Source organism: Bombus affinis, chromosome 6 (assembly GCF_024516045.1).
Source record: "Bombus affinis isolate iyBomAffi1 chromosome 6, iyBomAffi1.2, whole genome shotgun sequence".
NCBI lineage: Eukaryota > Metazoa > Arthropoda > Insecta > Hymenoptera > Apidae > Bombus > Bombus affinis.
The window spans coordinates 15372763-15397769 of record NC_066349.1 but is presented as its reverse complement, the minus strand read 5'-3'; the positions used below and the strand labels follow the sequence as shown (position 1 = coordinate 15397769).

The following is a 25007-nucleotide window of genomic DNA, read 5'->3' as shown; positions in this document are numbered from 1 at the left end:
AGATATTAACAATATTAATTTTCATTAATTAGAATTGGATGCACCAGGAGCGAAGTTGATTTCGTTCTGGTATTTTGTAATTACATATCCTTTGCAAATTTCATAATTAATTTATGCCCGTTAGATAATGTTTTTGGTAAAATTAATTGTTATTGTTCATAGGAAAGTTATTATTGTGTGCATATTACGTTTTACCAATTTAATTACCTCACGAGGGAATATATAACTGTTTTTCAAGGGTAATTTGCTTATTTAATTAAAGTCTCATTTACATTTGCCTGATATCGAAACTAAACGATTTCTACCTGTAAAGATATTATCGTAGGTGTCGCGTAGATTCGTTAATTTTCCGAATATGTGACAATTCAACGTATCATTTTTATCGACATGGATGGATAACGTATTGCAAATTCATCTGGTATAATTATAAATTCAAACAACCTTCTTATTAATACCCTTCCCCCATTTATATTGTTATCAAATGTATCATTTTGCGTAACACCTTACTCCAATCATCGTATTTCAATTTCACTCGGATATAAATAAATTTACTAAATTTCAAAAAAAGAAAAAAGAAAAGGAAATAGCAAACACACATATTTATCACGCTGTGTTTATAATCTGATAAAAAAAAATGATAACGATTGACCGAATAATTATCATGGAGCATCACGTAATCCACTTATTTATATTAGCAAAAGTCAAACAGCAAAGTATTAAAAATACGTTGTTATTGGGAAAATTTATTCGACAAACATGATAGTATACTCATAGCAAAAACTTTTCGATATTATTTCACGTATTATAAAACCATACTATTATCTTAATACTAGAACTAGCACACCAGTCAAATTGACTGGTTTTACAATTTTATTTCAAAATTCCTACTTCATGTTATATTTTTCCTCCACAATGATGTAATGACTTTCGCAACGATAACTGAAAGAATAATAACTAACGAATTTTATTTTGTTTTTTATGTATTCAAACTGAAAATAATTTCGTATCAAGACTACTTATATCAATACCAGTCAAAATGTAAAAGGGTTCTGTAATTTGTTTATCGAACCCCAATTAACCAATTTCTTCGTTTTGTACAATTCCCCACACGTTTTGAAAATTTTTACGGCGTATCATTCGATACGATGATATCAGTCATCAGAAAAATTCCGGATCGATCGCTAGATCGCTAGATGCTAACGTTAGAAATATCACATCAGTCAAAACGATTGGTTCTACAATTTTATAAATGTGTCAACTCTCGTTTAGGTTAATCATGGTCACAGATGGATTAATAATACCAAAAATGTACTAAATAACATGGAATTGCTTCTGTAAGAAAGTAATAAATCGAAAAATATAAAAATATTCTATTATTACGTATTTTTTAAAGACCAGTCGTTCTGACTGGTTGTGGTAGAAACAGCTTCGTGTTAACTATCGGTAGTTCCAGTGCTAACCATTAACACGTTGACTGTCGCGTTACCCATGTTCGGGTAACAGTAAAGTTTCTGATCGGGCCGTGACGCTTATTCGACTACTTGCGAAGGATCGTCGTAAGTATTTGAAGAGATATTCCACAGCAAGTAATAAAACTATCGAATTGTTATAAAAGTAATCCGAGAGCGGTTTATTAAGAAAATTATTTAGAATGTAAAACATTAAGGCATTCTATACAAAGCTGAGTTTGGTCGAGACAATTTGGACAGTAAGTTGTTGTTTTCTTCAAATTCTTTCGTGCCTCTGTTCGGTCCATTCGACGTCTTTTACCAGCGTAACATAGTTTGCACGCGCGTCTAATGCTTCTTCCGGAATCATTTTTCCAAACGGCGATATTATGCCGACTCCGTCGAAGACAAGGATTTTTTGTATTTTCAGACTACCCTGATAATTTTGCAGCTAATAATTCTCTAAATCTTCTAATATTTACATCCTTCCTTGTTGCAATTTCGTAAACCGCCAAAGCGTTTACAACAGAAATTCCCAGAAGGAGTCGAATGCCAAGTTTTCTGTACCATTTGATTCCTTTTCAAATTGCGGTGGCATAAGCGGAAACCATTTGGTCGGATTAATCTACACCACACTCGTGGCCTGAAGGAGATTTCATTGAAAACAGGCGCGGCAATCAACGTATTAAGAATTATAATAATTCGTGTGAATTGTGAAATTTCTCCTCGACGCAAGTATCGTCACACCCGTTGCATTTTTGCCATTTTTAATCGTCCATTTTTAATTACATCGCGCGTGACGCGTGTACTATCTGATTATGATTGAAACCGTTTCGATGCTAATTACGCGCCTAATAAATTATTGTCGCGTAGGTAAAAATTCACGGGCTCGGTGGAGAACGAACGTCGGTCTCTGGTTTCGTTTCGATCGAGCCGGGCGGCGCCTTTTGTTCCGTGTCGCGTTGCAATTTCAAGAATTATTTCACGCGACATCACTCTAGCTCGCGGGACGTCACGTCAAACTACGCGGGGCGTGTAAAAATGCTACATGACTTGACAAATATTGCGTACTTATCATGCGTCACGAAGCAACACGCGATATCTTAACACGTTCGTTTACAGTCGGTGACAAAAATAAGTGGACAGGTAATGGAAGTAGGTATCGATGAACTATAACCGAACTAGTATCGTACGGTGTCACATACTTCAATTTTATTTCTTACGCGTTCTTGTAATTTTATTTAGTAAATAATTGAAATACTAAACGAGGCTGGAGAAGGACTAACGGAACTAAACACTATAATAGGGAAGAGAAGAGCGATAGAAGACTGGGAGGGACGACAATAAGGAAGCACAGCAAGGAGGCAAAAGCCCAAAAGTTGCCATAGTTTTAGAGACAGAATAATTAAGGGAGTGTAATATAATAGAGTGGATAAGAGAGGAGGTAGATATATATAAGAAGCGAGATAGTTAAACGAGATGTAAAACCGAAAGCTCGTCGAAAACCGAAAGGCAGGGGCTAAGCGATAATAAATAAAAAATAAAATAATAAATAATTGAAATTAATATTTACATGTTTGCGCAATACCTATACCTATACCTATTTCCATTATCTGTCCACGTATTTTTGTCTCCTACTGTATATATATATATATATATATATATATATATATATATATATATATATATATATATATATATATATATTGTATATATATATATTGTATATATCTTTTCACGGCGAGTGTACAATTAGAGTTTCAAAGTCAATGTCGCGAGAGCAATAACGTCGTGGTTCGCGTTTCTGTTTTCCCATTTTTACATTTCTTTCGTTTCGCTTCCCTTTATATTCTGGTTTTATTTAATGCGCGCGAAAACAGAATTCCAATAGCGCCAATAGGATTAAAAAAAAAAAAAAAAGAAAAAAACGGGAGAAAAAAGAAAGAGAAAAAATCTTGCGACATCGATAGCCGACACTAAGCCGTTACTGAAAAATTGCGCGCTCCGAAAATTGGATTATACTTTGAGGATTATTTTGGTCGCCCCTGGCCAGGCTTTGGCTGTATTTTTAATCACTCTATTAAATCATAGTAGTATCTAAAACGTAGTAGCTCCAAGAATGTCATTAAACGAATAGCGGAATTAATAGACTAAAGTTTCATCAGCTTTAATAATATGTGACGGCACTCGACCACGGAAATGTCCAACGGCTTCGCGACACAAAGCGTTATACCTTCAAAGCGTAAGGCTGACATGCCTAATGTACCATCGATATCCCTACGGTTCTATCGCCGAATATTCGGAAGAATGCATACGCGGCAACTATCGCGGCCATCTAATAAACGCGTGCGTAGTGGGGATATCGAGGGGTAACAAAGAAAAGAATCCGTTTGGTTTCGAACAGATTTATTCTACCCCGAGCTGCGAAAGGTTTAGCGTCATAGCGAAGCAAATGTCACGACAGGCACACTTCAAGTACGATGAATTGATGATGGAGATAAAGATGTGGGGTACTCGGCGACAATGTATACCGCCGAAGTGCCTAACGAACCAACGATATCCCAAGGGTCCTTGCGCCGAATGTTCCAGAAGAAGGTATGCGTGGCAATAGATGGGTCGTAGATGCCTAACAAACGCGCGGATAGTGGGGATATTGAGGGGTGACAAAGAAAAAAGAAACAGATCCGATCGAAAGTCAAATTGTAAGAGCTTCGCTTTTGGAAAGTCACGGCTGGAGTTCAGAAGCAGTAAGTAAACCAGTAGCGTAAACCAAGTGTTGAAAAATAAATTTTCTTTTTATTTTTTTATATTTCGTTTTTCTTTTCATCTGAGATTTCCTTTTTTTATTTTACGCAATACAAACATAATTCAAGATACGTGATTCAAGGTTATTAACTCTTGATAGTTAATCGGTAACCGTTAATTGTTGTTGATAGTTAATCGTAAATTGTTGACTGTTGATTGTTAACTGTTAATAGTTTAATAAATATATAGTTTTGTTGAACATGAAGAGTATTTCTCGCGGGCACCTTCACCAACCACCTCAAATACACGAACGAAATTAATTGTCGAATGATTTCAAATATCTTCTGAAAAGCGATATTTGTTATGCGCTGGCAAAATATTATAGATGTATTATCTTTTATATGTTATTAGTTACTAAATTATTACGCGAAAAGTTTCTAATCCATTTTTTTAACGGCTGATATTCTCTCGAATTACCTCATGTCCGTTATGAGACATCGTCTTTCCTCATCTCCGGAAACTTTTTAACAGACTGTCGTCCTATCGTGTCTTACGTCGCACCATTTTTCGAGCGATACTTTTTGATAGCTGATATCGACTGGACAATATTGTCGGCGAAAGGGATATCGGAATCTGTGTCATCGATTCTTCTCTGTCGCCATTGCGTCCTAAATTATGCCGAAAATTATCCTCTTCTTGGAACGACAACAGGCAAAAGGGAAATTACATAGTTCTTTGCTGATAATATTCTTCTCGCCGAAGAAACCTGACCGATCAGCTCGATTCCTCTTTGAAGCATTTTAAACGGTTCCTCAAGGAACGATCGATCCTTCCGGGAGAATGATGGTGGAGGATGAGGAGCGAAACTACCGCCTGACTCAACACTATCCCGATTTCATATTCGATACAAAAAAGAAAGAAGAAAAAAGAAATATCGATAATCCGTGGATTATATCAATAATCTCGGCTGAAATCTGACATTTCTATCTGCATTGTTGACGTCGATATTATCATCTAGAATTGAATATTTGACGGTGCGGTTGAGTGTGCCGATTACACCCGAAGAAGAAGATCTAAACCTAGTTTAATCTTTGCGAAATCAAGCCAATATCCTTTGCAATTGCTCGCAAAAGTATTTGTACATTCGTAGAAATCTTCTATAAATATATCGCGCGTGTTACAGGAAATATTTCGAAATCTTGTTCGCGCTATAACCAGATACCAACGTGCTCGGATACTAAGATAATACCAATTTGGTAGAATTTTTACAATCAATTCTCATTGAGAATTATAAGTAAATTATTTTGGCGTGGTACTGTAACTTGGATTATAAGAGTGTATAGTATGTTTGATTCTAGTTGAATCTAATGCTTAAATCTAAAAAGCATTGTCTTTTTAGTCTGCGGATCTGACCCGTCGAGTCAAGTAATTGAGTAATTAGTGGGTTTTGGTAGTTGTTAATTCTTATGTTGTATCTATTGCTGAATTTTTTTTTATTTGGTAGACCATTTACAATTAATTCTCATTGAGAATTATAAGTAACTTATTTTGGCGTGGTACTGTAACTTGGATTATAAGAGTGTACAGTATGTTTGATTCTAGTTGAATTTAATGCTTAAATCTAAAAAGCATTGTCTTTTTAGTCTGCGGATCTGATCCGTCGTGTCAAGTAATTGAGTAACTAATGGGTTTTAACTCTTATATAATATTATATCTGTTACTGAATAAATACCAAAAATAGAGCGATTGTCGTAACATTGGCGCTAAGCAACGTCTGTTAGGAGTGAGAAATCGAGGTCGTGATATTCATCGTTGACGCGACACGCGTTTGCAATCGAATAGAGGAATAAAGAAGTAAACTACGATGAATGGTAGGTTAAAAAAGAGAAGATAAAAAGAGAGAGAGGAAAAAGAAGAAAATCGCGAAACCATACCGGTAGAAGGATAATTGGCCTGGCATTCTATCCAGCATAAATCGACATAAAGGATCGTAAATCAATGGCGGTTGGCCGTAAATAGCGGGATACTTACAATACACAACCATGGAGCCGCTTGCAGACTGCTCGTCCGCGTAAGTGAATATGACGCACGTGTACTCGCCGGTAAGATCGATACCGGGCTTATTCAATTTCATGGCTCGGTACTTGGTGTACGGATCGTCGCTGGCTTTGTACTGCAGGTCGATGTACTTCCGCGCGGTATCTCCAGCCAAAGGTTCCCTGCCGTATATCCATTGGTAAGCCACTTCGTTGGTGTTGAAGAACCATTTCACGACTAATCCCTTGCTCGGCGTGTTCTCGAGATCGTAGTCACAGTCTAGGATCACGTAATCGGTGTCGTCGGCCTTCACCGTCGCCGGTACGTTCACGCTTTTTATCACGAGTTGCCAGCATTCTGAAAAATCGTAAAAAGATCATCGTTAAGAAAAAAAATTCTGCCAAGAGAGATGGTCGGAAGGACGAAGGAAGGCTCGGGGATTCTTTCCTTATGCTATTTCCTCGTTTTCTCAAGCCGTGCAACATAGTGGGATAGCGAACAAGGACCGATTCACTGTGCTATGGGCGGAGAAACGTGGCGAGAGCTGGTGCTCTCTCCGCCAGTGATCGACGAGAGGCGGCTTCAGGTTTGCTTTTTTGCGGTTGGAAGATTTCGAGATTTCAAAGTTGCTAAGTTATATTTTTATAGTTTATAAGGAATTTAAAGGTGTACAGATTCATGTAAAAATATAGAAAATATATGCCAAGTATAGTATACTCGTTATAATGTTTCGACTTCTCACACGTTGAATTGCTCTATCTCCGCTTTTTATTAATCTTTCTCATTCGTCCCAAGAAATTGATATAAACGATGGTAAATTCTAAGGTACATTTAGAAAATTATGTTTATGACATCATCGCTCTTGTGTGCTTTCAATTTGTAGAATTGATAACGTAGCTTCTCAACGACTCATTTAGCGAGCGAAACAAATCTTCACTTGAGTTCTACTGCTTTAGCTTTCTTCATAAAAACATGAATTTGCATAAACACCCAGACAGTCTACTAACGAGGTTGAATCAAGACAAAGTCATGTAAAAACAAAATATTTTTCTTAACTTTCACTAAGAATACGAAGGCTCGTGGGTCTCGCAGAACTCGCAGATCAAACATCTTCGTCTTTACAAGCTCGTCTGAAAAAATATGTTTCTTGCAGGCTAAAAAGGAATTCGGCGTTGAAAAGGCTAAATATGTAATTTATTTATCGACGTTTTGAACCCGGAAACACGATATTCGAAAGTGATGCGATTGTTTGGGATTTTCGAGGATGGAATTCTAGATTCGTCGTATCTTCCGTCCCAAACGTGTCGTTGATGTTTCAGCAATTATTGCACAAATGAATGTATGCATTGCGTTGGCTAGGACATGTTGCATAACAAATGACGCGAAACGGAAATTACTGTTTAACTGTTACGGAGAACGTTATTGCGATATTGTTGCAACGAGATGATTGCGTAATTATTCATCGTGGAGCAGCGTTGCCTTGAGTACACTGCGACGAATTTCGTATGGTCTGATGCAATCCACTTTTCTATGCGAGCCGGCACCAAGTTTGAAAATGTTTTGAAATTCATGAGCGCTACACGCTGGCAAATCAAATCAGTTTCAACGCATATGTTTTATTCGTTCATTGTTTTCTTCGTTTTCGAAAAATTGTGCCGCGTCATGGACTCGGATAGTTGCGTGCTTCGTGTAATCAATAATTCACGTAACAATTTGCAAATACGCGCGAGCGTTGCGTTATCGCGTATTCGACGCATTCGCAATGTAATTTAAATAGAGTGGCAAAAGAAAAGTATTTGGCAACTTGTAGAAAGCCATTTTGACGAATACGTTATATAGGAAGTATTTTTAAGAATATTATTAACGTTATAACCGGGCGGAGATATTATTTTTCGCGATTATTTTTATTCCAATTTTTATAATTATATATTCTATTATTAACAGTTAATGATTTTATTATCGACAGTTGGAAAAGCTGAAATTTTTAATATTTGAAGAAGAAACTTTGCAAGCCCTTCAACGTGCCAGAAACTATTTTAATTGGCCATTAAACCGCTTTCATAATGCCGATATTTTTTTTAAAGTAACGCATCAACTACATTTTCCGTCGATTAAAGCACCCGCGACGATATTAGAAAATATACAGCTGCAAAAGTTTAAAATTACAACAGCCTATGTACGTTTCAATTACTATTCCAATCTTATCGAAGATACGAAAGAAACATGTTGCTCGTATCGTATTGTGCAACCGCAATAATTACAAGTACAGTAAGAAGAAGAAAAGAAGCATGGACAGCGATAATTATGAAATATCATTTTGCGGAAGAAACAGTTCGCCTATCTAGCAGAAAAAATAGCTTCTTTCGTCACCGGTTCCCTGACTTTTTCCCTCTCCAGCCAGTACCTTTCTTGCCACGCGTAAACGTTGTCCCGCGTGTCTCACTTTTTCACCAGCTGGAAAGTTCCCGGCAGCGGAGAAGCACGCCGCTTTGTCCACGACGAGAGTTCTTGCGGAAATTTATGGGCGCTGGTGTCAGGATCGCGCGAAAATTTTCACTTTTCGCTGGGCCACGGCCGCCAACTTACGTACCGACAGATATCCGTACGCTGTGCCGACAGAAGTTAGCCGACCGCGAAACTACGTGGAAACGTTCAGCGCCCATCGTTGGAATTGTGCGTGATCGTGCCTTTCGGCTTTTCCCCATTCACCGCCTTGAATTCCTATTCTAAGCTTGTCAGGGTAGCACAATGCTCGAGAAATGTAACTGGTGGGGAATTTTTCGGACGTTGCGAGGGCATTCGAGATGAACTGAAAAGGCAAAGACGATGGGATGGGAGGTAACAATGAGAGACCGAATAAAATACCAACGCACTGAGTACTAGAACTAGTACTTCACGTCAAGCTTCAGTTAAGAGATAGAAACTTGGTTCGGTAAATATGTATTTAATTAAGCTTTATATCGCCAACTCGTTTACTCGTTATCGTTATTAAGCGTTTAAATACATCTATTGTCGGTAAACAATTTCATTTGCTGCACAATTGGTTCCGCGAATATCGTAAGAGCCAACGCAATTGTTTCCTGCTTGCTGATCGTAATGGATCCTTGTTTCGTAGCGAATGAATGACGCGGAAGAGAATCTCGCTGCCGTTTATCATAAATATTTGCTCGAAGTAGCTGCGCAAGTTTATCGATATTCTCGAGTTCGTCGCAGTGGATTGTTAATTGCCCTCGTTAATTGTCCGCATGGGTGAAATCAGTTGCGCGCGTTACAAAGGGTTGGCGGAAGCAACTGCCGGCCAGAGGTTTTCCACCAAACCGTTCGTAATTTCTGTTTGATGCCATGTTTACAAATAAATCCTCAAGTACCGCGGAAGGAACGCTGGTAACTTTGTCAACTTTGATTAAGGGCCTGGCTGGCCGGGTGGTTTCAAAGGACCGGAGCTACATTTTCCAGTGAAAGGTACAAGGGACGTTGCAAACAAGACAACACGGTGGAAATCTACGTATCCGTAGCGGAGAGTTTCCCAACGACGCCGACATGCATCACGGTAACTTGCCGGGGAAGGTCATCAGAAGTTGAAGAGTGTCCGCCCGTGTGCATTACAAATTAGTGTCTTTGAACTAGTTCCGACCACTGTCATAGACCACTCATCCTCACATCCCATATATCCAAGCTGTTTGTCTCCAACCCGAAATTTCATTCATAGCTTCCGGGCAATCGCCTCTTCTATCTTTCGTTGGTTTAATCAGACTAACGACTTTCGATGCACGAGATCCCGTTGAAATTGTTGGGAATTTTATCGTTAAAAACGGAGGTTTTTGGAGATTGGCGTCTCGTTGTTATTAACAATACGCAATAAGATGTACTGATTGAAACTGTACAAATTATACGAGGCTGTAAAGATGACGGAAATTGATAATATACGGTACAAAAGAAAAGTCTCGATATTACATCGTTAGCTTAAAAAATCTTGGAAATGTGAAAAGTGAGAATGTCGATCGGGTGCTGAAAATTATACGAAAATTATATGCAATTTCGTGGTAGATCGCGGTTTTTGGTAGAAGCGCTCAAGTTTCTTTTAGAGAAACTGAAAAAGGAAACGTACAGATAGGCGAAACAGTTAAAAACGAGAGTTAAGAATCGACAGAGTTCGTAGTTCGGAATTGAGGTTATGTCGAGGCAATATCTCGTTGAACGGAATAAGAATAATAAAATCAATATTTTATTATTACATATAATTATTATCGTATTATTTTATATTCTACAAGTCAAAAAAGTCAATCTATAATCAAACGTTTCATGAATATCTCTATCGAAACAGACCTAACCTCAATAATTAACATAAATCGCTATGGCGTATATTTTATAACGAAGAAAAGCAGCAGAAAATCAGCGAATTTCGAAAATATTTAAGGAGAAAGAAATTCCTAGATGGAAAACTATTTTAGATGGAAAATGTTGAAAGCTCGAGCTCGTGACGCATTTGAATCGACAAAAGCGCGAGAACGAAGCATGAAAAGGGTGTTGTAACTACAGGCGTTGCTCGTTGAGGAAGAATTCAATTTGTGCGCGTTTACCGCGCGAGACAAGAGCGCGGTCCCTCTTGGTTGCTGCATTTCATCGATGTCGATGTTATAGCGCGATGATAATAACAATGATAATAGAGCAGCGTTGGATGTTTGTTCGGCCGATAATACAGAAACAATTTCAAGGATAACAAAGGAACGGGATTACAACGTTCGACGGTTGATGAGAAGAGTAAAGCCTCGTGTTTCGAGGCTGTTGGAGCGTCCACGATGCATAAATTGTTAAGTCGCTTAAATGGAAAGTTGAGAAAAAATTCACCTGCATCCCGTCGCATTGTAAACCGGTCCTGGCAGATTCATCGTTTCATCGAGTTCAGTTTGACCAACGATAACCCCCTTTTTCCTCAATCTACTTCGTTTCTTTCACGCGTGCTTTATTTTTCGACTTTAAAGTTTGTAAGCTGTCGTTCTCTGTAAATGCAACGCATTTATTTTCTTAACCGGGAAAAACGATGAGCGTTAAAAGATAGAAAGAAGCGAGTTTATAATTTATTTATTTGGATCCATTAGAGCACGAATAATAGGAAATATTATTCAGAAGTGTAGTATCGTGGACGAAAGGTCTAAGAGATATCGGGCGAGCTATAAACAATGTCGCGAGAAAGCCGAAGTGCCGACAGGCCCATTACTGTGTCGTCGGTCCTTCGATCGAGTAGTTTCGTGGAAAAGGCCTGGCTGACCCTGGTCACGAGCGGTTGCGGAACACGTGCGTGGTGGGTCTGAGACAAAAGACAAAGGGACGCTAAGGGAGAAAGACGAATTAACAGTAAGTGTCAGTGGAGAAGCCAGAGAGTGCTAACTGCGTTGTCGAGAGAGTGTGGTCCGCGTGAGAGAGAGAGAGAGAGAGCGTTGGATCCGTGGTGACGAGAGTTGCAAATTAACTATTTAGTTGTCCAAATTATAGTACGTTATAGTGATTAGTTCACATTAAACAACCATCGTTTTCTGTTTGATCCATTCATTGTAAATAAACTAAATGCAGTAGTAAGATAATACAGAAGCAATACACTACGGAAATATAGCCAAAGAAAAATTACCAAAGTACCTAGAAAGGAGGATGAAGTGGGAAGACGGAAGAATACTGGCAAGATTCAGATGTGGAAACGAGACCAAAGCAAGGGAAGCACTGGAAGGAAAAGGGAGCAAAAAGATGCGGACTATGTAAAAGGAAGGAAGAAGACCTGAGGCATGTAATAGAAGAATGCGAAATAACGGGAGGACCAAAGGACATAGGAAAAGTACTAAATGAGACGGGAGAAGGTTTAGCAGAACTGAAAGCAATAATACAGAAGATAAGGGCAAACGACCGGAAGGATGCACGGCAAGGAGACTAAAGCCCAAAGTTGCAATAGTTTTTAGTCATTAGTGGTTAATTTGTAGTTACTAGTTTTAGTTTTTAGAGAATAGAATAACTAAGGGAGTGCAATAGAACAGAGTGGAAAAGAGGGAAGGTGGATATATAAGAACAGAATTAGACATAGGAGAAAGTTCGTCCAAAGCCGAAAGGCACGGACTAAGCAACAATAATAATAATAATAATAATACAGAAGCAAGGAATGAAAAAGAATGGCTTGATAGATAATATCAAGGTTTGTTTTCTACGTAATATGTGCCATGAGAGGATTGAGAAATAAGTCAATCGTAACACGACTCGTAAGCGTCTGCACAAGTACACGCTAACTGAGAATTCAACTGGTATCACGTAAGAAAATGTCAGATGTAAAATATAAACACAATCCGATTTCGCGATTGTGCTCCCATTAACGTGAGATTACAACAGCGCAAACTGCATCAACAGACTAAGAACAGAGTACACGAAGCATTAGCAGAGAACTGGCATGATCCATCAAACGCAGCCCATTTCCAAAGAACTTCCTCGCCTACGTTATTTCGATTCCATTTTAACCGCGTTTGGTGGTAACGTTTTCCAACATCATCATTCGTATCAAAGTGTTCCACGAACGAGGCACGGCCCGGCTAGTAACGTCTGGTGGCATTAAGCCGGGGAACGAGCGATTTTCTTGGCAGCTAGCGCACCGAGTGCAAATAAGAAGGGAGAGTTAACGACCCTGAATTACGTGTAACATTTCATTTTTGCGGAATGATAAATCGTCGCATACATATTGCGTCGCAATGACATTACATACTGACACGTGAACGTGATAAAGAAACAAGGGAGTCGCTTAAACACGCAGCCGTGGCGAGCACGTAATCGCTAATGCAGCTTTGGCTGACCAAGAGATGAGGTATAAGTCACTTTTCACAGGCTACATTCTGACAAACGAGTTTTCTTCTGCTCTATTTACCAGTTACCATTAGTGACAAGCTCAAGTACGCGCGCAAGTAGGTTAACATTGGCTGACTTGATCTTACAACTCTTTTTAAGCATTTCGAAAAAAGGAAGCAGTACTTTAAGAAGCGAAGAAAATACACTCAAGTAGAGTGGAACATCGATCGAATAAGTTTGAGATTTGATTATTTAAAATCATTTTTACTTGCTTATTTTTCAGATTCATCATCGTAATCGTTTACTACGTATCGCAAAGCAACGATTATTTCGACATTGCTGTAAGCAAGCAACAAAATAAAATTGTTACTTGTAAGTCAACTGTACTTGCAAGTCAATTTTCGAAACTCGCAAGTACTCGTTCTGAGATTTGAAGATAACTCGCGAAGATCGAATACTTGGCAAATGTGATACAACGAACGAACCGCATTATATGTTACGAATCCTGTGACGTGAATCTTGGCTATCGGATTTGATTCGGATTTATAAGGACATATCGAACTTGATCCTATCACTGGTTACCACCCTTCTCGTGATCGCATGAAAAGCAGCCGTTTCGCTCGTGCAAGGACAACTTGGAAATCCGTGACGATCTTCTCGCCGATCTCGAAAGTAGACGCATTCGAAACTTGAACGCGAACCTGCTCGTGTAATTTCTGATCTCCACCACCGAGAGGGGACATTAACAGCGCTGCTTTACGATCTCGGCGCCTACCTTCTCCTTGGCAAATTATTTCCACAATCGGACCAACTATCGGCTACGCAATCACCGCCACGAAATTGCTTGACGATCGTTTAATGTAATGTTTGCCGCGTTCGAGGAACGTGTCGCTACTTTATGGACCATTCTCCTTTCGTTTGACGACGAAATCGTCTTGCCGTTCTATAGCAGTTTCGGATCGTTAGGTGTCGTTATCATACGCTGGCTGCCTCGTTAACGAAACATTCGATTCACTTAGCTCGTCTCGCTTCGTTGGCTCATATTAATTCTTGTAGCTTTAGCAGTTATAATCGTGGCAAAGGCTGTTTATTCAAATATCCAGTCTCCTCGTGCATTTAATTAACTCAGCTATTTTTAAAATACAGATTTTTTAATGCAGCAAGATCATGTCTCTATCACGTAGTATCGGAATATCTTATTTCAGCTTCAAGCTTTCAGCTTTCGCAAACGATCTAGGCATTAAAATTACCGAGATATGTATAATTTTGTGTGCTAGACTAGATTAGCCGCGTAGTAGTGACACACGTATGTGAAAATGAGTGTATGCAAGTATGTGTGTGCACAGCGTCTCGAAAAACAGATGAATGCAACTGTTCGGTTGGCAGTATGATATGCAAGATGGTGAGACAAAGAAAGTGCTGAGACGCGTGCAAATGTATGTAGTACCTAAATAGTCTATAGCAAGGACAAGAAAGGATGTTTTATTTGAAGTTAAGTTTAGTTTTAGTTTAACGAGCAATACCCAATACAAAAACTAATTACAATATCTTCGTACGTTTTATTCCAACACTCGGCTCCCAACTTCCGTCTTCTCAGGTCAAAAGATGCTGACCCTCAACCCTCGCATCCTTCTCCCACTGCTTTACTCATTTGGCTTTGACGTCACCAAGGCATACGCTCTTACTTACACTCTCTCTCTCTCTTTCTCTCTTCCCCAGCACTCTTACGATTCTTAGTTTATACCTTAAATTTACAACTTATACTATATTTACAACTTAAATATATAATAGACCAAGCGTATACCCTCCTCTTTTTTTTTTTATACTACATGTATATTCAAGAAGATCCTGGAAATCGTTTATTAAATAATTCTAAAACAATTTTAATATGAATTTCAAGTGTAACCTTAGTGTTCCTTTACTTTTATTTCGGCGATTATGATCTACAATTCTCAACAAAAATCAACAACCCTATTTAAACCCTACGATAATCATCGATGTCACAGTTAAATTGCTCGTCATCTATTTACCCTCGTCGCGATAGCATTAGCATTCGAATTCTAACTTTATTTAATCAGCCGAGGAAGCGATAGTAAAAGCGAGGCTAAAAGTACCAAGCGCATACTACGAAAGGGGAGATGATCGCCGGTAATACAGCTTCCATACGTTTCTACAAAATTGCCAGCTTTCATGTGGAATTGCTGTGCTCTGACAGCTCTTCCGGCCGGGACGTCGTTAGAGTTCCGAACGCTGGATTCTCATGGCTTGACCTAGCAACGAATCTGTCGAAAGTCTTTAGCGTCGGTTGCTAAACATCCGAGCGTTTCGTTTAAAAACGTGATGCAAGCTCGAGATTATTGTCTCGGTACAACCAGGCTGCCTGGCCAAGGGAAATATTGGCGAGCATGACATTCGACCATTTTTCGTATCGCGATAAGCCAACTCGAAGAGACCTTACTCGGTAGATGGTGGTAAAGGATCGTTCATAAGGTGTGGGTGTTGATTAAGTCGGTAGCATGCAAATCGTTCATTCCCGTGTCTACCTTCCTTCGTCTACCCTTTTATCAGCCAGATAAACTGCCCCCAAGCTGCTCCGTCCCCGCTCCCCGTGAAGCGTGCCGGCCCTCGACATAATTATACGCAATTTATCATAATTGAGGACGGTATCGCGATCGCGATCTAGTGGAAATTGTCTACGCAATTGGAGAATATACCGCCGAAAGATGCACCGGTGAGTTAACATCGTTGGACCGTCATGTGCTTGAAGGAAATTGTGCAATCATCGTTGGTGCATTCTGATCGGTTGCTCTTGCGTGTTTTTTTGTTCCTATTCTGTTTCTTTTTATTTCAATTTTTAGATCAATGCTATACAGTTTGATTAATCGATAAGATTTCAATAAGACGATATTAACACGTTGACTGGCGCGTCACCTATATTCGGGTAACAGCAAAGTCTCTTATCGGGTCGTGTCACCCTATCGGGTGACGCTTATTCGACTACTTGCGAAGGATTATTAATTATTATAAATTATTATAAAACGTTTATTACGAAAATTATTTAGAATGTAAAACTTTAAGGCATTCTATACAAAGCTGAGATTGGTCGGGACAATTTGGACAATAAGTTGTTGTTTTCTTTAAATTCTCTCGTGTCTTTGATCGGTCCGTTCGACGTCTTTTATCAGCATAACATAGTTTGCATGCGCGTTTTATGCTTCTTCCGGAATCATTTTTCCAAACGGCGGTATTACGCTGACTTTACAAAGGTCAGGTCAAAGCCTAACGGTTCACTGTCAGGTAGTATGGGACGACGTGGATTTGGGTATGGTTGTTGTCACAAGATCACCGGCGATTATCGGTTTCGTGATTTCTTGTGTCTCCTACGCGACAGAATCGTAGTGACGACGGTTGTCAATTAACTATTTACTTGTCTTAGTTATAGCACATTATTGTATTTAGTTCGCGTTAAATAACCATCGTTTCCTGTTTAATCCATCGTAAATAGACGTATCGATAAATAAAAAAGGTCCTACGTTATTATTTCAATATTTGAACTTAATTTCTGTCGAAAGATAGAAAGATATTTGAGAGTAGCTAGACATACCCGGAAAAGAATAATTGAAATCTGGTTGCCATTTTAGTCAGTCGTATTAATTTATACATTAGTAGAGTCGACGCTGTAATCCTTTTCCACGCATCTTGAAAATCTTAACTTGGAAACAAGTTACCACGTACTAGAAGCGCAAGCCCAAAGTTCTTTGCCAGAGATGATTAACCGCAAATGTGTTTCTCACGTAGACTTGGCGCAGTTACGGTAACTAAATGCTTCAAACAATAGTTGCATAGACGGAAAATTACTCGGAGATGATGGTTGAAGAACCTGAGAAACTTGCGACGTCTGGCACTGATCGTTGATAGTGGACGTTCTCGTTGTATCAAACCGTATTATTGTTGCTTGTTCGCAATTGTATCTAACGTTACGGGGGAAACGTTAAAAGACAAAGCTGAGGGTAGGTAGAACAGAGAACTGTGTGATTAGAGAGGCTTCGCAGTTGCACGGGTCTTGAACGTCTACAAACTGCGAATACGTAAGTAGGAAACGCGTTATTTCTCAGAACTTTGAATGATTAGAACGAGGCGTGATTGCGGGTCGTTAGAGGCAAACTCGGTAATAATAAAAGCCACGGAAGTAACTAAGCCTCTGCAAAGGCACTGTCTGTGCCTTGGAACGCGTACTGTAACGCGTTATCCTCGATATTTTCTGTTTCGTCGCTGTTCTATGGAACGTGTAATTCTGGCGAGTTTACGGTGTCAAGTGGTAGCGGATTCTTAAGCGATTTGTAAAGGTTTGCGAATCGTTAGATGCGATGAAAATGCAGGCAACGTGGAATCATTAAAAGATCCGAGTCGCTAGGTACGCCAATGTAAAGTTCTTTATACCGTCGACAATTTTTTCGTCGTCAACGAATAACTAAACGAAGCAAGATACCGAGCGATGTTTGAATGAAGCAACGAATACGCGTGGAAAATGTGTTACAGTTTGGTTTTCGCGGTGAAAATGTATTCAATTCACTGTATTTTCTCTATTGATTTTTAGTCTTGAGTGGTTCTCGTTGTACGTTGCTATTAATGGTTTTTGAAACGCAAAGTATCATATTATATAGAGGCGTGTACGTACGAAAATTTGCATAATAGATTCCTTGCGAAAAACTAACGACGTGTACACTCCACTTGCTCATTATGCAGTTATTCAGGTTTCACTTGGTCGAAGTACGGTGTATTAACACCGCGGAATCTCGCGTTTCATAGTTTGATGAGTTTTGTTTTAACAAGTTTCTTCGTTTTTAACACCAGATTTAACGTAAGATGCGTAAAGTTAGTGTTTAACAAATTTCAACTTCCCGGTAACGTGCGCTATACGAACTTTGTTTTAACAAAAGATGCGTGATCTTGGCTCAAGCAAGTTTTGACGGTAGTTTACCAACGACTTGTACCATAGATCGTTTAGAAAATTAATCGTCGTGTTAAATACAATTATTTTGTTATGTTTTAACGATTTGCACGTTTATCTTTCGAGATAATTCCGCTCGTATTTCCTGAAATCGGTAATTTGAAATTCTTAATTGCGTGCAGTAGCGAATCGATTATTATAATTTTTTGTCACTTAATGGAGATTAGGAGGGCAGTATTTGCCTGGCGGTATTAATTGACCGGGTCCGGATGGTCGCGTGAGAAACCGTACTTGCAGAGGACGAGCGAAAGGCACTCGAATCTGTTGAATCCGCGAACACACAGCCACTTTATTGTACATACATATTAACGTAAGCGAATGGGAAAAAATAGTACGATGAATTGCAGATCGTTGAGATATTTGCATCGCAAATGCCCGTAAAGCATTTTAATTTACGAATATACGCGGCCGAAACGATCGCGATTCTATTAAAAACTTTCGCATTCGTCGTATCTGGACCGAATACGCACGGAATATTCGAGGGGGTGGCAATTTTTAATTAAACAACTACCAATTGTTCGCACCAATCACAGCTTCGGTCGATTCGATTCGATTCTGCGATTACACTCGACGATTAATAAAAATAAATGAAAATAAATGGTTCATATTTATATTAACGCAGTTTAATAATTTTTGTAACGTTTAATCAATCCTCTTGTGTGTCCTATCTTGTTCATTTTTTTTTTTTTCACTTTACTGTACTTTATTTGTTTTAACGTGACACGAGAAATTATTGCGTTAGATGGACTAAATGATTAATATCTGTTTTTATTTTAATTTTTACAGAATAATATATTATTTTTCCTCAAGATTTTCTGTACCTTTGTCCTCGAAAAATACATTCAGAGGCGATAATCTTCTTTCCCTGGATCGTATTATTTTAATAATTACATCGCAGAGTACTATGTTTGTCAGTTGTCTCGATCAGAACAGAATTATAAATCGTGTTTAACTTTCGCCTTCCGTCGGAATGAAAACTCTTCAGCGCCGTAGTTTGTCCGAGTTTCTTAATTTCGCAGTTCTTTAATCTCCTAACGCACTCTGTTCTCAAGTAATATGTTTCAAGCGTCGAGGATTGTCAGGCGTATTCGATAAAAATGTTCGTCTTAATCCATCCATTTGTTTAAAGATCAACTTTTCCGCTTACTGTTCGTACATTACGCCGAAGTTTTTCTGCCAAATTTTTCGATATCAATAACTAGACTCGGAGGGGATTTTTGTATTCTTCGTTTCTATCTTATTTTATCTCGTAGAAGCTCCCTTTAAACTTGCAACCAACTGTTGCTGAATACCCTGCACGCACATACAAAGGTGACAATGTTCGTTTCCTGTGAGTACACAACGAGTTAATTTACAATGAAAATTCCCAGTTAATTACAGCAAATTACAATACGGGCGCCAGCTATAAGCGTTGGAACAAGTTTAGAAGCTTGATTTAACCGGTTTCGTGAAAATGTCAGACTTCGCGCTTGGAACGATATTTGAAATTGAAGTTTATAAGTTCGCGGTACACGTAAGAACGTGTCGAAAACGAAGTCTCGAAGTCATTTGGCACGTAAAGACGACGATAGCTGTATTTTTTTGCCAGCCGATAAAAATATGCACACGAGCGAACTATTCCGAACTGCAAAGCTCGCCCCTTTTGCACGGCTTTTTCTTTTATTTCTTTCGCTTCAAAGCTATCGCTCTGAGGGATCTACACGTGTACATCGAGAAGAAGGATATTTTTCATGCAAAACGTTCAAGGTACTTCGGCGAGAAAACCTGCCTGGCGTAGAAACCGAGCTATTTTTCGAGCATGGCTTGTACAAAAACCACTATCGTACGCTTGTAAGTGAATCTTTTTGCGTTACGCGATATTTGACGCTCGACATTTTGTCAACGATCGAGGACGCGTGACAGAGGTAAAAAGGATATTTCACGTTGCAAAGGAAACGATCGGCCGATCACGCGAAAAGTAGTTAAAAGATCTGTACAAATGTTAAAGAGAATCTACTAACAAAGCAGTTCACTCTTCGCGTAGTTAACATTTCATCGCTGATATTTTCAATATCTTTTCCTTTTCTATTTTTTTTTTTTTGAGACTTTAACACGTGTTACTTTCATCGTTTCAACTATAAGCAGTTAGTTTGTTATTTCTGTACTCTAAGTAACACAAATAAATCTACTTGGAATGAAATCTTTTAACCTGTCAGTCTTAATGAATATCAGGTAGATGTATCTTAATTCTTCCAACACAAATATGATATAATAATTTACATTGCTACATATATTATTGACATTTATCCATATTTATCATTTATATTTATAGCAGAGGCGAAAGAGAGCATTGTAAAAAGTATCGTTTCATCGATTGCTTTTTTCCGACTAACAGTTTCATTCGGCATTTAATGCTGCAAAATTTACAAATATCGTAGACACTTTTTCTTTTCAACCAAAAAAGAACAAGCGATCGACGAACGAATTCTTCTATTAAAATAAAAGAAAAACAAAAGGAAAAGAAACATAGCGATAGAAGTTTTTTGACACAGCCATCAGACGGAAATCTTTGACCTAAATCGAAGTTCTTGGCCGTATTTTCATCGGGAAATTGTTCGCACAATCTTGCGCATAGCTCGTTAATTTCTTTCGTCTATACAATAGCACGAGCTGCGATAATTTTCAACGAGGATCGTGAATATCGAAACCCGATACTTATCCTCTTCGATTATCCGCGAAATTTATAATAGAAATCGCGATCGTACGTCTCGCATCTAGCCGTCGTCGTGATTGAAACATACAAAGACTCGACGTAATTTTCCGGAACATGGAGAAACAGGATTTTAGAGTGGTTTGTTCAAGCCCTTCCTCCCTCTCTCTTCCCCCTTCTCTCTCTCTCTCTCTCTTTCTTTTCTTCCCTCTTCATCCCCCCTCCGCGCAGAGAATTTATAAACGTATTTGCATACGCAATTTTCACGCTTAACCTCCTGGAAACGGGATTGAATTTAAGATAATGGCGAGCCGAATATGCATGAATTCTTTTTACCGGCCGCAACAATAAATCAGCGAAAACGATATTCTAATATCCTGGTCTCGATTCATCCGTTTCCTGTCTGCTATGTACCTCGCCTCTTCGTTTCTCCGTTTCGCCATCCCGACGATTTTTACGATGCAGCTGGCCAGAGAACAAAAAACCGAATAACAAGGAAACGTTGGCCGGTAATCGCTTGGAACTGGTTGGGTCGTTGATAATCGAGAGGAACGATCGAAACACAGATTTTATTTCAATTTATTTTCAATGGCCAGTATTTATTTATATTTGTCTAGAAGTCTTCTTTATGAATATGTAGAGTCATTCTTTTTACTACACTTTCTTTTACTCCACACCGATGACGATTAATCTCGTTCGGGGTACCACTACGTCTATTACTTGCTCACGTCGATTACAATTTCGTTTTATAAAATCGCGGTGATTTTTTGCGTCGACGTTTAAACTTTTAAACTTTCTTTTGTCCGCCAGCGCACAGTGAAACGTTTCAATTTTCTTCGAAAGTGAATTTACTTGCCTATTGAAATTCCACTTTATTTATCGTTTTCTCAAACGAAAGATCGCGTGGGAAGTCAGCAAGGTCCGATAGCTAACAAGCTGCACACCGTGCTCGAAACAAGCTGAACACACAAGCGTGAAAAAAATGGAATTTCCAGACCGTGCAGGGTCACCTTGGTTGCCTCTATGACCCTGCAGTCTCGTCTTTGTGTCTCCGCGGAATTTTAATTGACGTCATCAAAGCCATTCAATAAATTCATTCTGACCGTTTAATCCTATCCGCCGGCGGAACATGGAAAAAGCGTTGGCGAATTCTCTCTCTCTCTCTCCCTCTCTCGTAACTCTCTTACAAGCATCACTCTTTTTCCGCGTGCTCGGTCACGTGTTGGCTAAATTACGTTAGCCAGCGCCACGGCACACGCGTGCAACTTTTGTCACACGTATCCTCGCTTTCCTTCCTGGCTTTTGGAGCGGAGCGCGTGTTAATACAACACACGGCTCACAATGTGCTGACCAAACCGTACGAACCGACCGTGGATTTCCGTCACGTATTGTTTTTCCGCCAATCGCGCGCTTTCTACCCCGTTGTTCCGCGACTCGTTTCAATCTGACACGTACCTAACACTCGCGTTAATAGTTTTTCTCCACCTGGACACCGCTTGATCTAGTCCGCTCGTAAACGTTTAAATTGGCGCTTTTTATCATTTTCTCTTATTTCTTGTGACCTGATGGATAGGAATTTCCAAACGATTTTCGTGTCACGTTAATTGCTACTAGGCTAAGAGTCGGATAATTAATTGGTGAAAAGGCAGAATCGTATTTATAGGTTTAATTTTTAATATTCATTGGTTTTTTCAATTGGAAATATCGCATTATCTTTTGTTCCCTATTGCCATCGTTAATTGTTGATTGTCTTATTTTCGTGTCGATGGTTGCTTAGCGTTTGCGTCGATAAGCGTTGGATTCGATACGTCTTCATTTTGTTGCAGCGAGTTTCGTTGTAACATCAAATGTGATCGCAATCGTAAATGTGATTAGCCATGAGAATACTTTGAGAAATTACGTTTTGTCAGAGAGTATTGAAGTCTTGAAGAGAATATTTTTGATGTTCGTTTGTGAGCATCGAGATTTTCATTTGAGTGACTTCCAACACACTCAACGAGGATGGTTCGACTTTATTTAAAAGAAAAATAAGGCAAGTGCTTCTATTTTGTGAACGCGTATATCAATGTACTTCAATGTTTCGAAACAAGTCGATCTTTCGATTAAATCGTAACTTCGCTCAAAGATCGTGTCTTTTGTACCAGTTTCTCAGTTGCTTAATTATTGTCGATAGCTATAAAAGATTGAGTAGGCGTGGATATCGATTCGTAGCCTGTGATTACGAACAGAGCGTAGAAATGTACTTCAAACTATTAAAATCCGTTGGAATTTGTTTAGATTATTTTGCAATATTTACAGAAATATCTTTTATATTTTATCTGTAGGTTCTCGAGCTTCCCGTTTGTCGCATCTCTCTGCTTAAATTTGTTATCCTCTTCGAATCAATATTTGTGTATTTTAATCCTGTATTTTATCTGTTTGGCGTCTATAGCTGATTGAAGTCTTTCAAACTAGTTTTGGCATATGAAAGAAAAAGTCGGGATTAAAAAAAATGTATTTATTTGGGTTCTATGGCAGATTGGAGTCTTTCAAACTAGTTTTGGCGTGTGAAAGAAAAAGTCAGGATTAAAAAAAAATGTATAGAAGGCTCGATTGGATGTTCAGTTTTCGATACTGATCTGACTTGCAGAGATCAGAGCAGTATTAAATTTGGTTCAAGCTCCAAGTCCGTGTGGCTATACGTATGTTTAATTCATAACCGTAGCTATCGACCAATAGACATTTAAAAGTAGTATTCTTTTGCTCGCGGAGAGCACAGGTTAACCGTGCTTGTACCGAAACACTTTGTTCCTACCCTCAAAGAATTCTTCCCCCTCGATTTCCCAAATTTACCATAGTATTTGTTCGAATGAAACTTTAATATTTCAATACAATTTTCCTGTAATAATATTTCTTTGAAACGTAGCAAAGCCTGTAGTCGTTTCGTCTGTTAGTATATTATTACTTCTTTACGTTAAGATCGATAAAAAGTAATAGTTTTCATCGAATCATTTCTATTTATTCGTAAATCGTTTATTAGAATAAAATACACGTATCAATGTATCCTTTAAAACATTTTTTAAATGATATATACTTGAACGGTTTGTATTCTTTGTTCAATATGTACAATGTGTCGATGTGTCAGATCTGAATCAATACATGTATATAATACATATGTATACGTATTAGATTGTCCGAGAAGCTCCTTTCGTTTTATGAGAAAATAATAGACGCACAAGGATTTGTTTTATATTATTTTGTCGAATTACGTACGATCGATTTTGTCCTGTTGAGATACATTTTACACACTTGGTTTCACGTTTGTACGAAGGTGCACTGTGGTAAAAAGCACGTTCAAAAAGAAAGACACTTTCCGGACAACATAATACTTGTATCACATGAATACAAAGTAGACGCAAGTACAATAAATATATTAAAATTTGCAATTAAAAATACCAAAAATACGTCTGTTTCTCAGTTACGCTTAATATTATTGCGCTCAGATTCATATTCTTACAAACATAAAGAAATTGAATATATAATTCATATGTATACATACTTTCATGATATGAGTAGAAAGTAGACGCGAGTACGGCAGATATATTAAAAATTGCAATTAAAAATACCAAAAAAACAACGTCTGTTTCTCAGTTACGTTTAATATTATTGTGCTCAGGTTCATATTCTTACGAACATAAAGAAATGAAATTCATAATACATACGTATACATACTTGTATGATATGAGTAGAAAGTAGACGCGAGTACGGCAGATATATTAAAAATTGCAATTAAAAGTATCAAAAAAATGTCTGTTTCTCAGTTACGCTTAATATTATTGTACTCAGATTCATATTCTTACGAACATAAAGAAACACGAAGAAAAGAAAATGACAGACCTAGATATTGCAACAAGTGCTTCGCTTCGCACATTTTATAAAATATACAAAACAACATATAAAACAAATGTTCTCCTTTGAATTTCCGATGAACGTAGAAACCATAATCCACACTCTGATGATCAAAATTCGCTGACAACTGTCTCCAACAAAATCGCACGATTAACCATCGATCTCTTAAACGAATTTCCATCTTTTTTCCTCGCTTCTCATCCAATTACTCGAACCTCGATCAATCCATTTCCATACAATACCCATGATTAACCCATAAAATACTGTTTACCACGCGAAAGCGATCGGACGAATCGCGTCAAGGTATATACGGATTTTCGAAACGTAGCTATCATAGCCGTAGCTTTGCTATCGTTGGTCGCACGAGAGCGGA

At 38.5% G+C, this 25007-nt stretch overlaps 1 protein-coding gene and 1 long non-coding RNA gene across 3 annotated transcripts in view; one reads left to right on the top strand and one right to left on the bottom strand.

Moving 5' to 3' along the window:
* The window catches only part of LOC126917081 (uncharacterized), a 524956-nt gene that overhangs the window by 46441 nt on the left and 453508 nt on the right, over positions 1-25007 (bottom strand). For both annotated transcript variants that reach the window (XM_050723533.1, XM_050723532.1), the window contains exon 2: positions 6225-6587. In XM_050723533.1, coding sequence (XP_050579490.1) covers positions 6225-6587 — 363 coding nt within the window. The remainder of the gene's footprint in view (positions 1-6224; positions 6588-25007) is intronic.
* LOC126917099 (uncharacterized) lies at positions 8594-14593 on the top strand. The gene is made up of 2 exons (XR_007710858.1): positions 8594-9162; positions 9639-14593. It is a non-coding gene; the product is annotated as an uncharacterized LOC126917099 (long non-coding RNA).